The 20346-nt window shown below is 42.0% G+C and overlaps 3 protein-coding genes across 4 annotated transcripts; all 3 read left to right on the forward strand.

Annotated features, from left to right (window-relative positions):
* Nucleotides 1-970: 970 nt before the first annotated feature.
* On the forward strand, nt 971-6496 carry LOC311345164 (phospholipase A and acyltransferase 3-like). The gene is made up of 5 exons (XM_084469541.1): nt 971-1020; nt 1300-1327; nt 2660-2768; nt 2924-3192; nt 3881-6496. The coding sequence occupies exons 2-5, from the start codon at nt 1304-1306 to the stop codon at nt 3995-3997; spliced, it is 519 nt and encodes a 172-aa protein (XP_084325667.1). The 5' UTR covers nt 971-1020; nt 1300-1303; the 3' UTR covers nt 3998-6496.
* On the forward strand, nt 1005-20112 carry LOC311345163 (aerolysin-like protein). 2 transcript variants are annotated; one of them, XM_084469540.1, is made up of 5 exons: nt 1005-1020; nt 14151-14222; nt 14753-15241; nt 16052-16552; nt 17076-20112. In XM_084469540.1, the coding sequence occupies exons 3-5, from the start codon at nt 14762-14764 to the stop codon at nt 17532-17534; spliced, it is 1440 nt and encodes a 479-aa protein (XP_084325666.1). In that variant the 5' UTR covers nt 1005-1020; nt 14151-14222; nt 14753-14761; the 3' UTR covers nt 17535-20112. The 2 variants fall into 2 exon arrangements, with proteins under 2 accessions (XP_084325666.1, XP_084325665.1); XM_084469539.1 differs by lacking the exon at nt 1005-1020 and adding an exon at nt 12293-12397.
* On the forward strand, nt 6815-11972 carry LOC311345354 (phospholipase A and acyltransferase 3-like). Its single transcript, XM_084469727.1, has 5 exons — nt 6815-6929; nt 7212-7239; nt 9351-9459; nt 9615-9883; nt 10579-11972. The coding sequence occupies exons 2-5, from the start codon at nt 7216-7218 to the stop codon at nt 10693-10695; spliced, it is 519 nt and encodes a 172-aa protein (XP_084325853.1). The 5' UTR covers nt 6815-6929; nt 7212-7215; the 3' UTR covers nt 10696-11972.
* Nucleotides 20113-20346: the final 234 nt, after the last annotated feature.

Raw genomic sequence — 20346 nt, forward strand, 5'->3', positions numbered from 1 at the left:
TCCTCTGGGCTCCTTTGTCTCCCCATATAAGGAACATGCAGCTTAGGGCGGCTCCAGAGACCGGCCCACTCGTTCACCTCTTGTTCACCTCAGAAACAGAAAGTGAAAATCTAACTTTCCCTTGTCGGCTGTTCCCTGTGGTTCTCCTCTGGGCTCCTTTGTCTCCCCATATAAGGAACATGCAGCTTGGGGCGGCTCCAGAGGCCGGCCCACTCGTTCACCTCTTGGCAGCCGTAACGGTAGCACACTGTAATAAACATACAATAACATTCCATACAATCCCATACAATCTATTTTGTCCTGGGGTGGTACCGTGTTTACTCAATGTTTTTCCACACTTATAAGATTCATATAGCGTGTAGGCAAGATAATAATTACATATTATCATTAAATGTAAGACTACATTTCTCCCATACAATCTATTTTAAGGGAGGCTAGCCAATGTTTTTCTTACTGCAGACTTCCCTGTGAAACAACCATACGATAAGTATTGCCAACAAGTTTCCTATGAAAACTATTATCTTACTAATTGTCTACTAGAGTCATTCAAATGTAAGAGGTTGTTCTTTCTTACACTTAAAAAACGTTTATATCAATAAAGATTTATGTGAGAATTGTGTGATTCATCTTCTTTCGGAAATATAGGCCTAGTATCTAGCAGCTATCTTTTCTTAATGTAGCCTATGTATTCTGTGTGTGAGATTGATTACTAGGGTATTCACCTTATTGATGTAGCCTAGCCTATATACTAAGTTGGATACAAAATTTTCTATTTCTGAGAAAAAATAGTTAAAAGTTATGTAATTGTTGGGAAGAAACTTGAGCGAGATCATTTGCTCTGTGACGTTCGGAAACAGTCGCACCTCCCCCTCCAAAGCGAGCGGCCCACAAACCTGAAACGAAATGAAAAGCAACGCCTTAGCATATATAATCTGATTCCTCTTCAGTACCACCAGAAAGAGAAGAGTAGACGGGCTCTGGTACCACGCAGTTCTGGAACTTTCACTGACAAGCCAAGAGGTAAGAAGGCTGCTGTTAGTGATGTTCTTAAGAAGAAATAAGACCAAGTTCAACTGTTTATTACTTTACAACTGATTACAACACGTGGATGTGTCGACCTAGTCCTAGCACAGAAGTGATGACAAAGATAAAATAAGAATAGTATAAAACGTGATTGGCTATTTGAAGTATTAATGTTATTGTTATATAAAATTCAATCTATATGTTATTATGATAATCTCATTTTAATATTCAACCCTCTGTTATTTCTGTTTTCATGGCCAATTTATTTTCTGAAAGGAAAATGAACAATGAGGTGTCGACCGCGGTGAGTCTATGTCCACAGTCAGTACCTTTACATGCACAGCTTAATTTTATTAAAGCCATAGCTCGATTATGCTCCTCAATTGGACAACTGCAATTGTCCGCGTATACATGGCGGTGAGTAAATCGATTCATTGGCCGAAGCGTGTCATGCCCCGGTACGATAGGTGGCGCTGTGCGCTTTTCATCACAACCGGTGGCTCTATTACCACTAGTTGAAATGGGCACAGCGTCCCCCTCCCCCTTGCGATGACATTAAATATAAAAAAATAAAAATAAAAATAAAAGGCGCAAGTCGCAAGGCTATTTGACTGGATTCATCCTGCATCATGTCTAAGAGAAAAGCTGGAACCGATATGAGGAGTCGACTTTCTCGACACTTGTCGTCTTCAATGCTGCTGCAAAGTGTCTGTAAAACAACTATTAGGCTGCCATCCAGAAAATAGACAGGTGTGCATGCTGTGAGGATGTCATCGTGCACGCGGGCCTATCACATCGCAATTGACCGTTCGCAAGCCCCGACCCCTTATCAGTTTTTTTAAGATTTCCTCTCCTCTGATTTCCCCTCGAGCCGTAGCCATAGCGAAATGCAAGCTTGACGGACCTTACCACTCTTGTGATTGGACAGCGCGAACGGTCAATTGGTTTGCACATTTTTAAAAGTGGTGGGGACAAAATTAAAATTATAAATAGTGATGGGGACATGTCCCCGGCGTCTCCGGTGGAAATGACGCACCTGGAACTAGGTATGGAAAGCAGCGAGAAATGTAACGCGACTATTGTACACTGCAGTGGATTAACATTGACAACAACCTCTAACAATTAGGCTCCAAGTTTTTCCAACCAGCAAATAGGCTTATAACAGCAGTACAATTAACAGAACAGTCAACACAGAGTCCATTAAGGCTCCCTGAGGTGAGGAGAGATCTGTTGGTCCTAACTTGCATCCGATGCCTGCTTAACAGAAACTATTTAATGAAACTATTATGTCCAAATTATTACCAAAGTAAATGCATGATGGTAATTTTTAGTAGGCTACCACAGATGAATGAAGCCGCAGTCTGTCAATGGTAGAAAATGTGCCACAACCAATCGGAGAAGAGCCCTTCTAACCAATCAGAGGCGAAAAAGGCGGTACATGCCCCTACCATCCTACGAAAAAAAGATTTGCCTACGGCCCAGCAATGAAAGGGAACCAGAGCCTGCAAAACTGATATCAATCTTTCATTGTAGATACAACCATATTCATCACGACAGGAAATATGTATTGCTTTGATACCAAATACTAAAATATTTTTCCTAAATCATTTCTCCCTGCAAATAAATAAATCTCTAGTCTGGAGTTAAGCCGCAGCCAGGAGACCTGATCGAGATCTTCCGTGGCTCCTACCAGCACTGGGCTGTGTACATTGGCGATGGATATGTTGTCCATTTGGCACCGCCTTGTGAGTGACTCCACGGAACACACTGATGAACAGTCTTCTTCAGAAGCGGACCCAACACAATCTGTGCATAGCCAGGCTAATCAGCTTGGAATAAGATAATAAAACATTTGTATTGGATCCTTCACTAAGCGCCTTTTGTGCTCTCTTGCATGTAGCGGAGAACCCAGGGGCTGGTTCCTACAGCATGATGTCCATCGTATGCGATAGAGCCCTGGTGAAGCAGGCTGGGATCTGGGAAGTAGTGGAGACCGACGAGTGGAGGGTCAACAACATCCTGGATGACCAGTATGAGCCCCGGCCGGCCTACCTGGTGGTGCAGGAGGCCCGTCGCTTGGTGGGCGCCATGCTGCCCTACAGTGTCTTCCAGAGCAACTGCGAGCACTTTGCTACCGAACTGCGCTACGGCAAGGCCCAGTCTCGACAGGTATGATGTAGCATCACGTCTTTGCCCCATGCCTTGCAGAATGGCACTGCTTTTGCAATTGTGTTTATATATCATTTCATTATGTTGTTTTTTCTTAAGGGGTGCGGGGATAAGCAACACAAATCGATATGCATCATTGTAGAGTAAACAAACACAGCCATCAAACTTTGGAGACACACGAGAGTATGCAACACAATTCGGCAGATACTGTCATTGACATTGTTTGCATGGTATCCTACATTTCCCTACTGGGATCAATCAATAGGTATTATCCTATCTTCTGTAAGTGACATGTCACATCAAACTATTTTATACCAATCATAAAGAGCAATAATAAGTGTATGTCAGGATTATTCCTGACAGATATTAGATTGACAGCTTATTATATTAGTCAAAGTCAAATTCATGGAAAATCCAAATTGTCTGTTTCAGATACAGAGATTCATGTGAATTCAGTTCACTTCTTGACACATCAAGCTATAAACTCTTAACCTAATAGATAACAGCTATTACAGCTAAATAAAGGCTATTTATCTGTTGGGTAGAGATTTGTTTAGATTTCATCTATAATAAGTTGTTCTAGGTTTGGGTTTTCCTTTGACGTAGTGTTGTGCTGGTGTGCGATGGTAGTCTTTGGTTAACCACTAAAGTCCCTGTGCTCTCCTTGTGACCGGACCTCCCACCACAGGTGCGCCGGGCAGTCCAGGCTGTCGGTGTATCAGTCGGGGCTGCAGTGGTTTTGGGTGTTGTGGTCAACGCCTTATTGGAGGCGGGAGAAGAGAAGAAGAGAACACGGCGTAATTGACATCTGTTGATCTGGAGAGGCTTGATTACCCCCAGGCAAATCATGACTGAACCATTTTCCAACTTTTAACTTTTACTAGCTTACTAACTTTTAGCAGCACAACTAAGAAGGTGTTTTCATTCTGCGTTCTGCAGAAACCTATGGATCTCTGCCAATATTAAAGATACAGTATCTACATGAGTAAGATGGATTTTAACAGTTTAAGTAATATAATGAAGGACTTTAATTTTAGTTGTATTATTGTTCATCTGAAAAAAATCTTAAACCGGATGCCAAATGATACCATACTTTCCACTTCATAGAAAGAATAGAACCTGTTTACAATCTATTTTAAGGGAGGCTGGCTAATGTTTTTCTTACTGCAGTTACTGTCGTGAGATTTTTCACCACGGCGCAATAATTTCTGCATAAACTGTTTTAGACTAAAGAGTCATCCAAGCTTATAACAATTAGGCTAATTTATTAGAGTAATAAGCATACAATAACATACAACAAGCATACAATAATCCAAGGCCTCAGATGGGAGTAGAAGGAGAAGTCCAAAGCATTGGCCAAAGCAAGCCCTTCTTATACAGTGGCAGACAGGTCTCAAGACGTTGAGAACAGCTCTGCTCCCCAATAAATCAATTGTGTTGGTTAATCAGATGGTAGTAAACAACAGATGAGATGTTGTTTCCCCTCCATCAGGCAAGCCCTGTCTCCTATTCCTTGCACTGTCCAGCCACCCCACCTGTTCCCAGTGTTGTCTAACGTTAACCTTTGTGCCTGGGGTAAACTGGTCACAAGGTTATGCATTCTGCTACTTGATCTGAACACAGGAAACTGTCCTTTAGAGTTTAGACCAATTATTGGATTTGATCATTGACAATTATAATGTGGGGAGTTGTAGTGGTGACTTAAATGGTAAATGGACTGCATTTATATAGTGCACTTATCAGTTGGATCCTTAGACCCCCCCCAAGGGGTTCAGGGAAAAGGCACACCCACCAAATGGCATTAGAGAAACAGAAAGTGAAAATCTAACTTTCCTATGACGGCTGTTCCCTGTGGTTCTCCTCTGGGCTCCTTTGTCTCCCCATATAAGGAACATGCAGCTTGGGGCGGCTCCAGAGACCGGCCCACTCGTTCACCTCTTGGCAGCCGTAACGGTAGCACACTGCAGCTGTCCTGGGGTGGTACCGTGTTTACTCAATGTTTTTCCACACTTTTTTTTAATTGTTAATTTTGTTTAAAAAAAAAATTGCGACACCCGTGGGTAGGCTTTATCCATTACCAACTCCACTCCAACTCGTGCTACATTGCTTGAATAAAAAACTTCTGTGCCGCTTGTTTTTTCTGGACAAGAAAATGTGTATTCAGAGTTTTATTAAAAGGTTTTATTATTGAGCTATTGAAGTTTAATACGTGACAGTGCTTGTGTACATTTTTATTGGTTATTGAACTGTTAACCCGCGAACTTAGGTTCAATATGTGCACGAAAGACTCCCTTTGTTTACGTGACGTTGCCTAGCAACGCTGCATGTGCAGCCTTCATCCGCTTCGTTCTGAGAGTAGCACGTTTACGTTTGCGGCCAAATAGTAATTAAAGTAGTTTGTTACTATACAAGTTAAGCGCCTGTAACATCAGTGTTAAATGCGTATGTGCCGGTTGGCGTGCGTACCTTATGAAAGTAAGTGTTGTATCGGTTCGCAGACGTAATGAGCGACGTTGCAGTGGTCTACACGTAATGCGCACGTTCTATTGTTTACAATTAGCATGCTAAGCGAGTAGAGTTAGCTTTATTCACGTCTTATGTTGCCTTACTATGTAATATGGATGAGGTTCATGTTGCTTAGTGTAATGCCCCATCCACCGCTTGCTTTGCATGTCCCGCAAACCAACCAGTGGAAGTCAGGGGGGGGGGGGGGGGGGGCGAAATAGTTTCTAAAGCACCATGCTGCTGCGATGAGGTGGGTTTGTTTATCGGCGTTACTATGGCGATCATGACGGCACTGAGCATAAAGTAAAAAGTAGATGAGACGATAGAGGGGTTAGAAACCCATATGAAGATAGGCTTTTTATTTCACTTATACTATTTTTGCACCGAAAATATTTGAAAACCATGAAAGTTTAAAAAGTTCAAAATAATGACCACTACACAAGCAAAGTTGTGACGCCCCCGTGTTCGTTCCCAGCGCCCCCCTAGGTTCTACGAACGCCGCCCCCGTTGAGAAACCCTGATATAGCGTGTAGGCAAGATAATAATTACATATTATCATTAAATGTAAGACTACATTTCTCCCATACAATCTATTTTAAGGGAGGCTGGCCATTGTTTTTCTTACTGCAGACTTCCCCGTGAAACAACCATACGATAAGTATTGGCAACAAGTTTCCTATGAAAACTATTATCTTACTAATTGTCTACTAGAGTCATTCAAATGTAAGACTTGTCGTGTAATTTGACATCAGGTTGTTCTTTCTTACACTTAAAAAACGTTTATATCAATAAAGATTTATGTGAGAGTTGTGTGATTCATCTTCTTTCGGAAATATAGGTATCTAGAGGTATAGGTATCTATAGGTATGTATCTAGCAGCTATCTTTTATTAATGTATGTATTCTGTGTGTGAGATTGATTACTAGGGTATTCACCTTATTGATGTAGCCTAGCCTATATAGTAAGTTGGATATAAACTTTTCTATTTCTGAGAAAAGTAGTTAAAAGTTATGTAATTGTTGGGAAGAAACTTGAGTGAGATCATTTGCTCTGTGACGTTCGGAAACAGTCGCACCTCCCCCTCCAAAGCGAGCGGCCCACAAACCTGAAACGAAACGAAAAGCAACGCCTGAGCATATATAATCTGATTCCTCTTCAGTACCACCAGAAAGAGAAGAGTAGACGGGCTCTGGTACCACGCAGTTCTGGAACTTTCACTGACAAGCCAAGAGGTAAGAAGGCTGCTGTTAGTGATGTTCTTAAGAAGAAATAAGACCAAGTTCAACTGTTTATTAGGTATTTACAACTGATTACAACACGTGGATGTGTCGAAGTCCTAACACAGAAGTGATGACATAGATAAAATAAGAATAGTATAAAACGTGATTGGCTATTTGAAGTAGGCCTATTAATGTTATTGTTATATAACATTCAATCTAAATGTTATGATAATCTCATTTTAATATTCAACCCTCTGTTATTTCTGTTTTCATGGCCAATTTATTTTCTGAAAGGAAAATGGGCAATGAGGTGTCGACCGCGGTGAGTCTATGTCCAAACTGTTAAATGTCATTTGTATTCCGGCTCTGGCTTATATGTTTTCTTACTAAAGGAGACTAAATTATAAATTATATGTAAGTTTAATTACAATCAAATTAATCAATCAAATTAAAAATGAGCTTTCGTATATGTTCAGGGGGGGGAAAATGCAGTCGAAAAGGGGGGAAAAGAATAAGAATAATAATCGGACCAAAAACAATAGGGACCTTGCCAGTTCTGGCTCGGTCCCTAATTACAATCAAACATAGCCGTGGTCCACGGATCAGCACCTCCACGGGCCGTGGAGGTTGCGGATCTGTGGGCGGTTGCGTAACTTTGTCGCCTTTTTTTTAGTGGAGGCTCCACTAAAAAAAAGGCGACAAAGTTACGGAGGTGCGACAAAGTTATTATTACTGTCTGACAGTAATAATGTATGCCTATCCTGTAACAGCGAAAGGAGTTTCAATAAAATACAATACATTTTGTACCATTTCAATAAGCCTATTTTTTTTTACGTGTTTCTGCAAGTTAAGCCAAACACACTCACCGACTACAGCACCCCCAACCAAAACTCACTTCCTGCGGCCCGCAAATCTTTTTTTCGTAGGATGGTAGGGGCACGTACCGCCTTTTTCGCCTCTAATTGGTTAGAAGGGCTCTTCTCCGATTGGTTACAGGGCACGCTGTCGGCTAGTCTACCACCAACAGAAGTAAACAAACTCAATCCAACAGTGATAAGTGCGTCCAATACAGAAGTCGATTCCACCGGGGACGTAAGCGCCGCGGAACGGCTGCGCCGCGGTCACCGCTGCTGATCACTGCCACTCTAATCAATGAAACCATCCCCACCGGGCGCGCCGCTGAGCGTCTCAGCAGCGTCCCAGGAGCGGCGCACCGCGCCGCAGCGCTATCTTTACGCAGCACTTCTATTTTTGACGCGAGCCGCTGCTGAACCGCGTCAATTTCTACAGAACAGATCGAGCCGGGCAGGAAGTGAAATAATAAAAGCCATAGAGCATCCGGTCAATTTTCAAAATAAAACACAATACTCAGCTCATGTAGCCTATACAACTTCACATCAACATTATGTCATGACCGGTGGCACCAGGTCAGCAGTCAATCAATCAAAGGGTCTCAGAGGGTCGGCAACATGGACGACGAGAGACTTATTATCGAAGTGGAGCAACATAAAATAATTTACGAAATCAATCATCCTTTTTATAAAGACAATGTGAGAAAGGATTTCCTTTATCCACACAGTTAAAACGTTCAGGATTATCGCGTGATCTCGTGATCTCGCATGAATACGGCTGGCTCGCAAGGCAGCGCGCGCTGCCGTTCCGCGCCCGGTGGGGATTGACGCAGGGCACAGGACGCAGCCGTTCCGCGGCGCTTACGTCCCCGGTGGAATATGAAACGGCACTAGTTTGACCAGCTGTGTGCAGTGCAGGTCACACAATTACACCGAGGGAACTAGGTATGGAAAGCAGCGAGAAATGTAACGCGACTATTGTAGGCCTACACTGCAGTGGAGTAACATTGACAACAACCCAATTAGGCTCCAAGTTTTTCCAAGCAGTAAATAGGCTTATAACAGCAGTACAATTAACAGAACAGTCAACACAGAGTCCATTAAGGCTCCCTGAGGTGAGGAGAGATGTGTTGGTCCTAACTTGCATCCTGCCTGCTTAACAGAAACTATTTAATGAAACTATTATGTCCAAATTATTACCAAAGTAAAGGCATGGTGGTCATTTTTAGTAGGCTACCACAGATGAATGAAGCTGCAGTCAATCAATGGTAGAAAATACACCACAGTTTACTTCTGTTGGTGGTAGACTAGCCGACAGCCAGCCCTGTGCCATAACCAATCGGAGAAGAGCCCTTCTAACCAATCAGAGGCGAAAAAGGCGGTACTTTCCCTACCATCCTACGAAAAAAAGATTTGCCTACGGCCCTGCAATGAAAGGGAACCAGAGCCTGCAAAACTGATATCAATCTTTCATTGTGGATACGACCATATTCATCACAACAGGAAATATGTATTGCTTTGATACCAAATACTAAAATATTTTTCCAAAATCATTTCTCCCTGCAAATAAATAAATCTCTAGTCTGGAGTTAAGCCGCAGCCAGGAGACCTGATCGAGATCTTCCGTGGCTCCTACCAGCACTGGGCTGTGTACATTGGCGATGGATATGTTGTCCATTTGTCACCGCCTTGTGAGTGACTCCACGGAACACACTGATGAACAGTCTTCATCAGAAGCAGACCCAACACAATCTGTGCATAGCCAGGCTAATCAGCTTGGAATAAGATAATAAAACATTTGTATTGGATCCTTCACTAAGCGCCTTTTGTGCTCTCTTGACTGTAGCGGAGAACCCAGGGGCTGGTTCCTACAGCATGATGTCCATCGTATGCGATAGAGCCCTGGTGAAGCAGGCTGGGATCTGGGATGTGGTGGGGACCGACAAGTGGAGGATCAACAACATCCTGGATGACCAGTATGAGCCCCGGCCGGCCTACCTGGTGGTGCAGGAGGCCCGTCGCTTGGTGGGCGCCATGCTGCCCTACAGTCTCTTCCAGAGCAACTGCGAGCACTTTGTTACCGAACTGCGCTACGGCAAGGCCCAGTCTCGACAGGTATGATGTAGCATCACGTCTTTGCCCCATGCCTTGCAGAATGGCACTGCTTTTGCAATTGTGTTTATATATCATTTCATTATGTTGTTTTTTCTTAAGGGGTACGGGGATAAGCAACACAAATCGATATGCATCATTGTAGAGTAAACAAACACAGCCATCAAACTTTGGAGACAGAACCCACACATGAGAGTATGCAACACAATTCATGGCATATACTGTCATTGCCATTGTTTGCATGGTATCCTACATTTCCCTACTGGGATCAATCAATAGGTATTATCCTATCTTCTGTAAGTGACATGTCACATCAAACTATTTTATACCAATCATAAAGAGCAATAATAAGTGTATGTCAGGGTTATTCCTGACAGATATTAGATTGACAGCTTATGCTCATTAGTCAAAGTCAAATTCATGGAAAATCCAAATTGTCTGTTTCAGATACAGAGATTCATGTGAATTCAGTTCACTTCTTGACACATCGAGCTATAACTCTTAACCTAATAACAGCTATTACAGCTAAATAAAGGCTATTTATCTGTTGGGTGGAGATTTGTTTAGATTTCATCTATAATAAGTTGTTCTAGGTTTGGGTTTTCCTTTGACGTAGTGTTGTGCTGGTGTGCGATGGTAGTCTTTGGTTAACCACTAAAGTCCCTGTGCTCTCCTTGTGACCGGACCTCCCACCACAGGTGCGCCAGGCAGTCGAGGCTGTCGCTGTATCAGTCGGGGCCGCAGTGGTTTTGGGTGTTGTGATGAACGCCTTTTTGGAGGCGGGAGAAGAGAAGAAGAGAACACGGCGTAATTGACATCTGTTGATCTGGAGAGGCTTGATTACCCCCAGGCAAATCATGACTGAACCATTTTCCAACTTTTAACTTTTACCAGCTTACTAACTTTTAGCAGCACAACTAAGAAGGTGTTTTCATTCTGCGTTCTGCAGAAGCCTATGGATCTCTGCCAATATTGAAGATACATATCTTTAATACATGGTTTCTCAAAGGGGGCGTTTGCACAATCTAGGGGGGCGCTGGGAACGTGAGAGTTTAAAAAAATAATATTTCGATCTTAAACTTTCATGGTTTTCAAATATTTTTGGTGCAAAAATAGGCTACTTGAAATAAATAGCCTATTATCATTTATGGGTTTCTAACCCCTCTATCGTCTCAGCTACTTTGTACTGTCTATGCTCGGCGCCAGAGGATCAGGGTAAGGTCAGGGGGGCTTTTGTTCAAAAAAGGTTGAGAACCACTGCTTTAATACATGAGTAAAATGGATTTTAACAGTTTAAGTAACCTAATGAAGGACTTTAATTTTAGTTGTATTATTGTATTGTACCGGATGACAAATAATACCATACTTTCCACTTCATATAAAGAATATAACCTGTTAACAATCTATTTTAAGGGAGGCTGGCTAATGTTTTTCTTACTGCAGTTGCTGTTGTGAGATTTTTCACCACGCGCAATAATTTCTGCATAAACTGTTTTAGACTAAAGAGTCAGTTGGATCCTTAGACCCTTGACCTCCCCAAGGGGGTCAGGGAAAAGGCACACCCAGCAAATGGCAGTTAGAGAAACAGAAAGTGAAAATCAAACTTTCCTATGACGGCTGTTCCCTGAGGTTCTCCTCTGGGCTCCTTTTTCTCCCCATATAAGGAACATGCAGCTTGGGGCGGCTCCAGAGACCGGCCCACTCGTTCACCTCTTGGCAGCCGTAACGGTAGCACACTGCAGCTGTACTGGGGTGGTACCGTGTTTACTCAATGTTTTTCCGATAGATTAATTTCCTATAAGATTCATATATTGTATAGGCAAGATAATAATTACATATTATCATTAAATGTAAGAGTACATTTCTCCCATACAATCTATTTTAAGGGAGGCTGGCCAATGTTTTTCTTACTGCAGACTTCCCTGTGAAACAACCATACGATAAGTATTGGCAACAAGTTTCCTATGAAAACTATTATCTTACTAATTGTCTACTAGAGTCATTCAAATGTAAGACTTGTCGTGTAATTTGACATCAGGTTGTTCTTTCTTACACTTAAAAAACGTTTATATCAATAAAGATGTATGTGAGAGTTGTGTGATTCATCTTCTTTCGGAAATATAGGTATCTAGAGGTATATAGGTATCTATAGGTATGTATCTAGCAGCTATCTTTTATTAATGTATGTATTCTGTGTGTGAGATTGACTAGGGTATTCACCTTATTGATGTAGCCTAGCCTATATAGTAAGTTGGATATAAACTTTTCTATTTCTGAGAAAAGTAGTTAAAAGTTATGTCATTGTTGGGAAGAAACTTGAGCGAGATCATTTGCTCTATGACGTTCGGAAACATTCGCACCTCCCCCTCCAAAGCGAGCGGCCCACGAACCTGAAACGAAACGAAAAGCAACGCCTGAGCATATATAATCTGATTCCTCTTCAGTACCACCAGAAAGGCAAGAGTAGAGGGGCTCTCGTACCACGCAGTTCTGGAACTTTCACTGACAAGCCAAGAGGTAAGAAGGCTGCTGTTAGTGATGTTCTTAAGAAGAAATAAGACCAAGTTCAACTGTTTATTAACTCGGTGGGAGTTCGCTCTGCGTCTCTCCATTAGCTTCGAAAGGAGAAGTCCAAAGCATTGGCCAAAGCAAGCCCTTCTTATACAGTGGCAGACAGGTCTCAGGACGCTGAGAACAGCTCTGCTCCCCAATAAATCAATCGTGTTGGTTAATCAGATGGTAGTAAACAACAGATGAGATGTTGTTTCCCCTCCATCAGCCAAGCCCTGTCTCCTATTCCTTGCACTGTCCAGCCACCCCACCTGTTGCCAGTGTTGTCTAACGTTAACCTTTGTGTCTGGGGTAAACCGGTCACAAGGTTATGCATTCTGCTACTTGATCTGAACACAGGAAACTGTCCTTTAGACTAGGCCTGGGCAATAAAACAATAAATTATCGTATTGTGATAGACCTTTGATCAATATCAATATAAAACATGTTCAATATATATCGATAAGAGACTGGACCACTGAATCTAGCATCTAGGTTTGTTACACAAACACAGTTCCATACTTATTTACAATATTTGAGTGTTTTTCATTGTTGTATCTACATTGGAGTATTTATCGATGAAGAACAGTGGAAGGTCATATTAAGTGTTAAACAGAAGTGTTTAAATCCAGCATGGTAATTCATAGTCTTTTTAGGTAATTTAAATTATCAATAGTTATCGATATCGATCAATATGATCAAGTTATATTGTGATATGTCTTTCAGCCATATCGCCCAGGCCTACTTTAGACCAATTATTGGATTTGATCATTGACAATTATAATGTGGGGAGTTGTAGCGGTGACTTATCAGTTGGATCCCCCCCCCAAGGGGTTCAGGGAAAAGCCACACCCACCAAATGGCATTAGAGAAACAGAAAGTGAAAATCGAACTTTCCTATGACGGCTGTTCCCTGTGGTTCTCCTCTGGGCTCCTTTGTCTCCCCATATAAGGAACATGCAGCTTGGGGCGGCTCCAGAGGCTGGTCCATTCGTTCACCTCTTGGCAGCCGTAACGGTAGCACACTGCAGCTGTCCTGGGGTGGTACCGTGTTTACTCAATGTTTTTCCACACTTATAAGATTCATATAGCGTGTAGGCAAGATAATAATTACATATTATCATTAAATGTAAGACTACATTTCTCCCATACAATCTATTTTAAGGGAGGCTGGCCAATGTTTTTCTTACTGCAGACTTCCCCGTGAAACAACCATACGATAAGTATTGCCAACAAGTTTCCTATGAAAACTATTAACTTACTAATTGTCTACTAGTCATTCAAATGTAAGACTTGTCGTGTAATTTGACATCAGGTTGTTCTTTCTTACACTTAAAAAACGTTTATATCAATAAAGATTTATGTGAGAATTGTGTGATTCATCTTCTTTTGGAAATATATGTATCTAGCAGCTATCTTTTATTAATGTATTTATTCTGTGTGTGAGATTGATTACTAGGGTATTCACCTTATTGATGTAGCCTAGCCTATATAGTAAGTTGGATATAAACTTTTCTATTTCTGAGAAAAGTAGTGCCAAAGGTGATTTGTGTTTGTGTTATGGGCAAGTTATGTAATTGTTGGGAAGAAACTTGAGTGAGATAATTTGCTCTGTGACGTTCGGAAACAGTTGCACCTCCCCCTCCAAAGCGAGCGGCCCACAAACCTGAAACGAAACGAAAAGCAACGCCTGAGCATATATAATCTGATTCCTCTTCAGTACCACCAGAAAGGGAAGAGTAGACGGGCTCTGGTACCACGCAGTTCTGGAACTTCACTGACAAGCCAAGAGGTAAGAAGGCTGCTGTTAGTGATGTTCTTAGGAAGAAATGAGACCAAGTTCAACTGTTCATTACTTTACAACTGATTACAACACGTGGATGTGCAACCACAGAAGTGATGACAAAAATGACATGATTTGCTATTTGAAGTATTAATGTGAGTGCTTATTATGATAACCTCATTTTAATATTCAACCCTCTGTTATTTCTGTTTTTATGGCTAATTTTTTTTCTGAAAGGAAAATGGGCAATGAGGTGTCGACCGCGGTGACTATGTCCAAACTGTTCAATGTCATTTGTATTTCTCTGGCTTATATTTTTTCTTACTAAAGGAGACTAAATTATAAATTATATGTAAGTTTAATTACAATCAAATTTTAAGGTTTTGGCTGGAGTGAGATTCTGTATCATTATCTTCACAGCATCAGTGCTGTTACACTACGATCATAGATCAGATTTCCTTTTACAGCTCGAAATATCTGCATCTTTTGTCAAGCATTTAGAGGATGCATGACTATATTGATTAACATTTCTGTTTCAGGATATTAACATGGCGACTACACTGGATATCATCGGTGGACAGGGAGGCGATCCATTTACTTTCACTGGCCGTGACAATGGTGCCACCCTCAAGAAGATTGGAGTGGCAGTGGGCGGCTGGCAGATCAAAGCTGTGCGGGTAGAACTGACCGATGGGCGTGTGGAGAGCTTTGGAGTTGCAAAAACTTTCAGTGAGTTTATGTTCGAACTTGGAGAGCGCATCACCAAGCTGTCACTGTGGGATAACGGTGTTGGGTGTCATCACCCACGTCTGGGTGGCATTAGGTTCTGGACGAGTTCTAAACGCGAGTTCTTCGCGCACATGAATAGCTGGCCGCTGAAGACCGAGCACTCTATCGATGTGGGGTCAGGAGTCTGCCTGGGGTTGCAGGGGAGAGCTGGCTTAGACATTGACTGTATGGGATTCCTCTTCATCAGTGCCATCAAGTCCGACATGACCTATCCCAGCCTGGCCATGTACACACCCCAGGTGAGTACTGCTATGTGTGGAAGACCTGAGTCAGAATATGGCAGGATAAGTGGTCCAATACATTTCAATTAACAAGTGTTTCTTTATTCAAATTGGAATGGGATAATTTTCATGCATGAATAGCACCTGTTTTTGTAGTAGGTTGTGTCCAGGACCGAAAATGGCATGTATTTTTCCTCTTTCCTATCACTAAAAAAGCATGTGTAATACATATATTTCATAGGGCAGATTAGTCTTGTATATTAATCACTCAAACATATTTTATAAAAAATGTTTTATGTATTGCGGGTTCTTATTAATAATTAAAGATTAACTAAGCTGGGTTAGTGGAAAAAAAGACAACGATAGAAGGAGAGTGATTCATTTTCAGTCAGTTGTCAGAATAGACAACAGTAAATGGAAAGGACCCTGTCTATCTACTTGTTGTAATGCATGTCCTTAATGAGTATCCTTCTGTTGAGGGTTACAGAGACAAGTAGTGAAATCCCAGTTAATCATTAGGACGACGTTCTTTCATTAATTCACACCCATTTTGAATCCTCCATTAATTCACATGCTTGAAAGTAGGAAAAAATGTATGAAAGCAACTCATAGCCAGACAAGCACAGGTAACCAAAGCCAATGCAGCCTTCTCACCCTTATGAGTAGCACCTGTGTTTGAACTAACATGTGCTTCCATTATCTTCACAGCATCAGTGCTGTTACACTACGATACATAGATCAGATTTCCTTTTACAGCTCGAAATGCCTGCATCTTTTGTCAAGCATTTAGAGGATGCATGACTATATTGATTAACATTTCTGTTTCAGGATATTAACATGGCGACTACACTGGATATCATCGGTGGACAGGGAGGCGATCCATTTACTTTCACTGGCCGTGACAATGGTGCCACCCTCAAGAAGATTGGAGTGGCAGTGGGCGGCTGGCAGATCAAAGCTGTGCGGGCAGAACTGACCGATGGGCGTGTGGAGACCTTTGGAGTTGCAAACACTTTCAGTGAGTTTACGTTCGAACTTGGCGAGCGCATCACCAAGCTGTCACTGTGGGATAACGGTGCCGGGTGTCATCACCCACGTCTGGGTGGCATTAGGTTCTGGACGAGTTCTAAACGTGAGTTCTTCGTGCACATGAATAGCTGGCCGCTGAAGACCGAGCACTCTATCGATGTGGGGTCAGGAGTCTGCCTGGGGTTGCAGGGGAGAGCTGGCTTAGACATTGACTGTATGGGATTCCTCTTCATCAGTGCCATCAAGTCGTCTGTGCTAACCGACATGACCTATCCCAGCCTGGCCACGTACACACCCCAGGTGAGTACTGCTATGTGTGGAAGACCTGAGTCAGAATATGGCAGGATAAGTGGTCCAATACATTTCAAGTGTTTCTTTATTAAAATTGGAATGGGATAATTTTCATGCATGAATAGCACCTGTTTTTGTAGTAGGTCGTGTCCAGGACCAAAAATGGCATGTATTTTTCCTCTTTCCTATCACAAAAAAAAGCATGTGTAATACATATATTTCATAGGGCAGATTACTCTTATATATTAATCAATCAAATGTATTTTATAAAGCCCTTTTTTATCAGCAGTTGTCACAATAGAATGAAACATTATAATTTGATATGGGGTTGACAGTAATGTCTTTTGATAATTACATTAGGTCAATAAAATAGTGTCAGCACTTAAATCTTTTGAATTTCTCTCCCGGGGGTATAATAAAGTGTTAAAGTCTAAATGTTAGACTAAATAAATGAGTTAATATTTTCTGCACTGGTTATTAAGTGTCATTTTCTGTGTTGCCTGAACAATATGGATTTTTTTTGTGTTTGTAGGTAAACAAAGAATATATCAAATCGATGTTTTATCACAACGGAACTACTGTTGGTCAAGAGCAGAAATTTACGTACAGCAGATCTGTGACCAAGTCTACCACCTGGAGCACCACCACTAAGATTGAGTCCACCGTCAGCATGACTGTTAAAGCAGGGATCCCGAAACTGGTGGAGGGGTCTGGTGGGTTTAGCTTGACCCTGGGAGGGGTGCTGTCCTCCTCAATGACCAATAAAGAGACCATAACAGAATTAGATGAGGTCATTGTGAAGGTCCCGGCAGGAAAGACCGTGAGCGTTGAGTTGTCAGTGGGGCGAGCAGACATCAACCTGGACTACTCGGCCATAGTGAAAATCACATGCCTGAATGGCAGTGAGCTGGTCTTCCCATCCACTGGCAACTACAATGGTGTGGCTTACGCTGCAGTGCATGTAAAAACTACTGAGTCTGAAATTAACTAAATAAAAACTACTACTATTATACTACTACTATAGTACTACTACTAATAGATAAAAACTACTGAGTCTGATACTAACTAATTAAAAACTACTACTATTATACTACTACTACTATAGTACTACTACTAATAGATAAAAACTACTGAGTCTGAAAAATAAATATTAGAAAAACTGATATAAACATTTTCAATTCCAAAATTAAAAAAATGTAAAAACTCTAAACCAGATTTAAAGCAATTAAACAATGTTAAAACAATGCTATTCATGGCGGTGTGTAATGTCAAAGATCGTAAGCTTTTGATTCTAGGTGTTCCCTAAACATGGGTTTATCTACCACCATGGCTTCAGGCAAAAGGGCAAACGAGGACGAGTTGGAGTGGAGACAGATCTGGTGTCGTCCAGAAGAGTGGGACATGAAGGTGTGTGTGTTTCACAACTTGGGGGAAACACACACACACACACACACACACACACACCAACCATCATCAGCGGCGGCAGCAGACACTCAAGGTCGAGTATGTCTGCCCTCCTTCTTGGTCCTTGGGGCTTCAGGGGGCCTTCTCCTTTTCCTATATTTTGAGGAGCAGGGAGTGGATGTGTTCAAGGAGGACAGGTCCACCTTCTTTCAGGACCTCAGCTGGGATGCCGTCAGGCCCAGCAGCCTTGTTGTTTTTCATTGTCCTGATAGCGTCCTGCACCTCTTCCAAACTGGGTGGTTCTCCCATTCCCTCAATGATGGGCAGTTGAGGGAGTTGGACCAGGGCCTCAATCTGAGGAGTGGTGTCCCTGTTCAGAAGCTCTTCATAGTGCTCCTTCCACCTGTGTGTTACTGCCTCCCTACACACACACACATAATATTATAGTATTAAAATGTAATTCTGCATTTACTTTTAGTTTCTACTTAGCTAACTTATATTTGATGTGTTTTATGGGGTGAATATTGTTAGAAAAACATTTTTCTATCTCTTTTCATTTATTTTTTTTGACTCCCCGCGGGTGTCTGGCCGGGGAGGAGGAATAGCCACTGTCTACAAGGGTCATTATGAATGTCAGTTCATAATGACAGTTATCTCCATCATCCTCGTTCACCAGCTTTGAACTGAGTTTATTTGAACTGGGTCGCTCTCCCACTGTATTGTGCACTGTGGTCTATCGTCCTCCTAAATACAACAAATACTTTTTTAATGAATTTTCTGAATTACTGGCTGAAATCATGCCTAAATATGATCGTGTCCTTATTGTGGGTGACTTTAATGTTCATGTGTGCTGTCCTGATAAACCAATGGCAAAGGCCTTTCTTGACCACATTGACTCTTTTAATCTTGTGCAGTATGTATCTGGACCCACACAAGAATATGGACACACACTTGATCTTGTCCTATCGTATGGGCTACCTGTCCTTAACCTAGAGATTTGTGACGCAGTGATTTCGGATCATATGCCTGTATTATTTGAGGTTGCTCTTGCCTGTAAGGTTGTTAATGCTGCCGTTGCTGCTCGGCGCTGTCGCGTCATTAACCCTTCCACTGCTGCTCGGTTTTCGGCCGCTTTCTATCTCAACTCCGTCATTCCAGAGTCTGAGTGCAGTACTGAGGAGCTTAGCTCATGGTTTCACTCCGTCTTGGTTGAGTTATCAACCAGGGGGTTGGGGGGGTATGATCGATAATAGAAAATGCGCGGATCTTTTTTTTTTTTTTTCGTGCCCGTTTCGCCCGTACCGGCTCTGGCTTATATTTTTTCTTACTAAAGGAAACTAAATTATAAATTATATGTAAGTTTAATTACAATCAAATTAATCAATCAAATTACAATCAAACATAGCCGTGGTCCACGGCTACAGATCCGCACCCCCAGCACCCCAACGGCCCGTGGAGGTGCTGGGGTGTAATAATGTATGCCTATCCTGTAACAGCGAAAGGAGTTTCAATGAAATACAATAAATTTTGTACCATTTCAATAAGCCTATTTTTTTTTACATTGTTACGGCCTTGAGCCGACTGCGTTGTCTCCCCTCCCTCTGTATGCGCTACCCCTCCTGTTTTCCTCAAAGCAGCTCAAGTGGGCGGGTCCACCCATCCCCTGATTAGCCCTGGCAGCTGAGTGGTGCGGGGCCCAGCCAACCAGAGGACAACAGCGCCGTGGAGGCGTATAAAAGCCTGATGCGCCCAACAAGCAGCGGCAGACACCTGTAGGGAATCAAGGCTTGTTGACGCTTTCTGTCGGTTGCAAGAGTTTAGAGTTTGTGTGTTCCCAGATTTGGGGCCAGGGTAAGAAGAATCTCTAAAATACTGATTGTTCACTTGCACTCACATTTAGGTTTTACACTGGTTAGACACACTTAGGGGTGCTGTTCATTTGTATTTCTGTTTTGTTATATGCTAGAGTAGGATAGTCGGTTAGGTTTTGTTTTAGGGTTATTCGGGGTTAGTTGTTAGATAGGTAGCTCCACTTTTGTTTTAAGGAGTTCTCTTTTTGTTATATTTGTTTCTTTTCTTTAACAGCACCTAACGGCGCTTTTCTGTTGATTGTTCCCATGTATTCCTTTGTCGGATTGCAATAAAACACTACAATTACAATCCCAGTCCACCGGAGCGTGGTAAAGTTGGTTTTATATTGGACGTTGGATATTCGACACATTCGAAAAATCTATTTAGCACTGGCTTCGATGGACGAATTTGTGTCAAACCAACTTTGACGTGTTAATACAAGGCCTGCCTATATAACACAAAGCTTCTTTTGTAAAAAAAAAAAAAAAACATCCTTTGATTTTCTACCACTTTAACGTTGATAAATGCTTTAACTCTATTATGCGGCT

This window comes from Micromesistius poutassou (assembly GCF_964030765.1).
Source record: "Micromesistius poutassou genome assembly, chromosome: 6".
NCBI lineage: Eukaryota > Metazoa > Chordata > Actinopteri > Gadiformes > Gadidae > Micromesistius > Micromesistius poutassou.

Bases quoted from the DNA above. Each gene is read 5' to 3' on its own strand.
- LOC311345164 (XM_084469541.1), top strand. From the start codon at position 1,304: ATGAACAATGAGGTGTCGACCGCG. The intron at 2,769-2,923 runs GTGAGTGACTCC...TCTTGCATGTAG, and splicing joins TGTCCATTTGGCACCGCCTT to CGGAGAACCCAGGGGCTGGT. The intron at 3,193-3,880 runs GTATGATGTAGC...CTCCCACCACAG, and splicing joins GCAAGGCCCAGTCTCGACAG to GTGCGCCGGGCAGTCCAGGC.
- LOC311345354 (XM_084469727.1), top strand. From the start codon at position 7,216: ATGGGCAATGAGGTGTCGACCGCG. The intron at 7,240-9,350 runs GTGAGTCTATGT...ATAAATCTCTAG, and splicing joins GCAATGAGGTGTCGACCGCG to TCTGGAGTTAAGCCGCAGCC. The intron at 9,884-10,578 runs GTATGATGTAGC...CTCCCACCACAG, and splicing joins GCAAGGCCCAGTCTCGACAG to GTGCGCCAGGCAGTCGAGGC.
- LOC311345163 (XM_084469540.1), top strand. From the start codon at position 14,762: ATGGCGACTACACTGGATATCATCGGTGGACAGGGAGGCGATCCATTT. The intron at 15,242-16,051 runs GTGAGTACTGCT...TTTCTGTTTCAG, and splicing joins TGGCCATGTACACACCCCAG to GATATTAACATGGCGACTAC. The intron at 16,553-17,075 runs GTGAGTACTGCT...TTGTGTTTGTAG, and splicing joins TGGCCACGTACACACCCCAG to GTAAACAAAGAATATATCAA.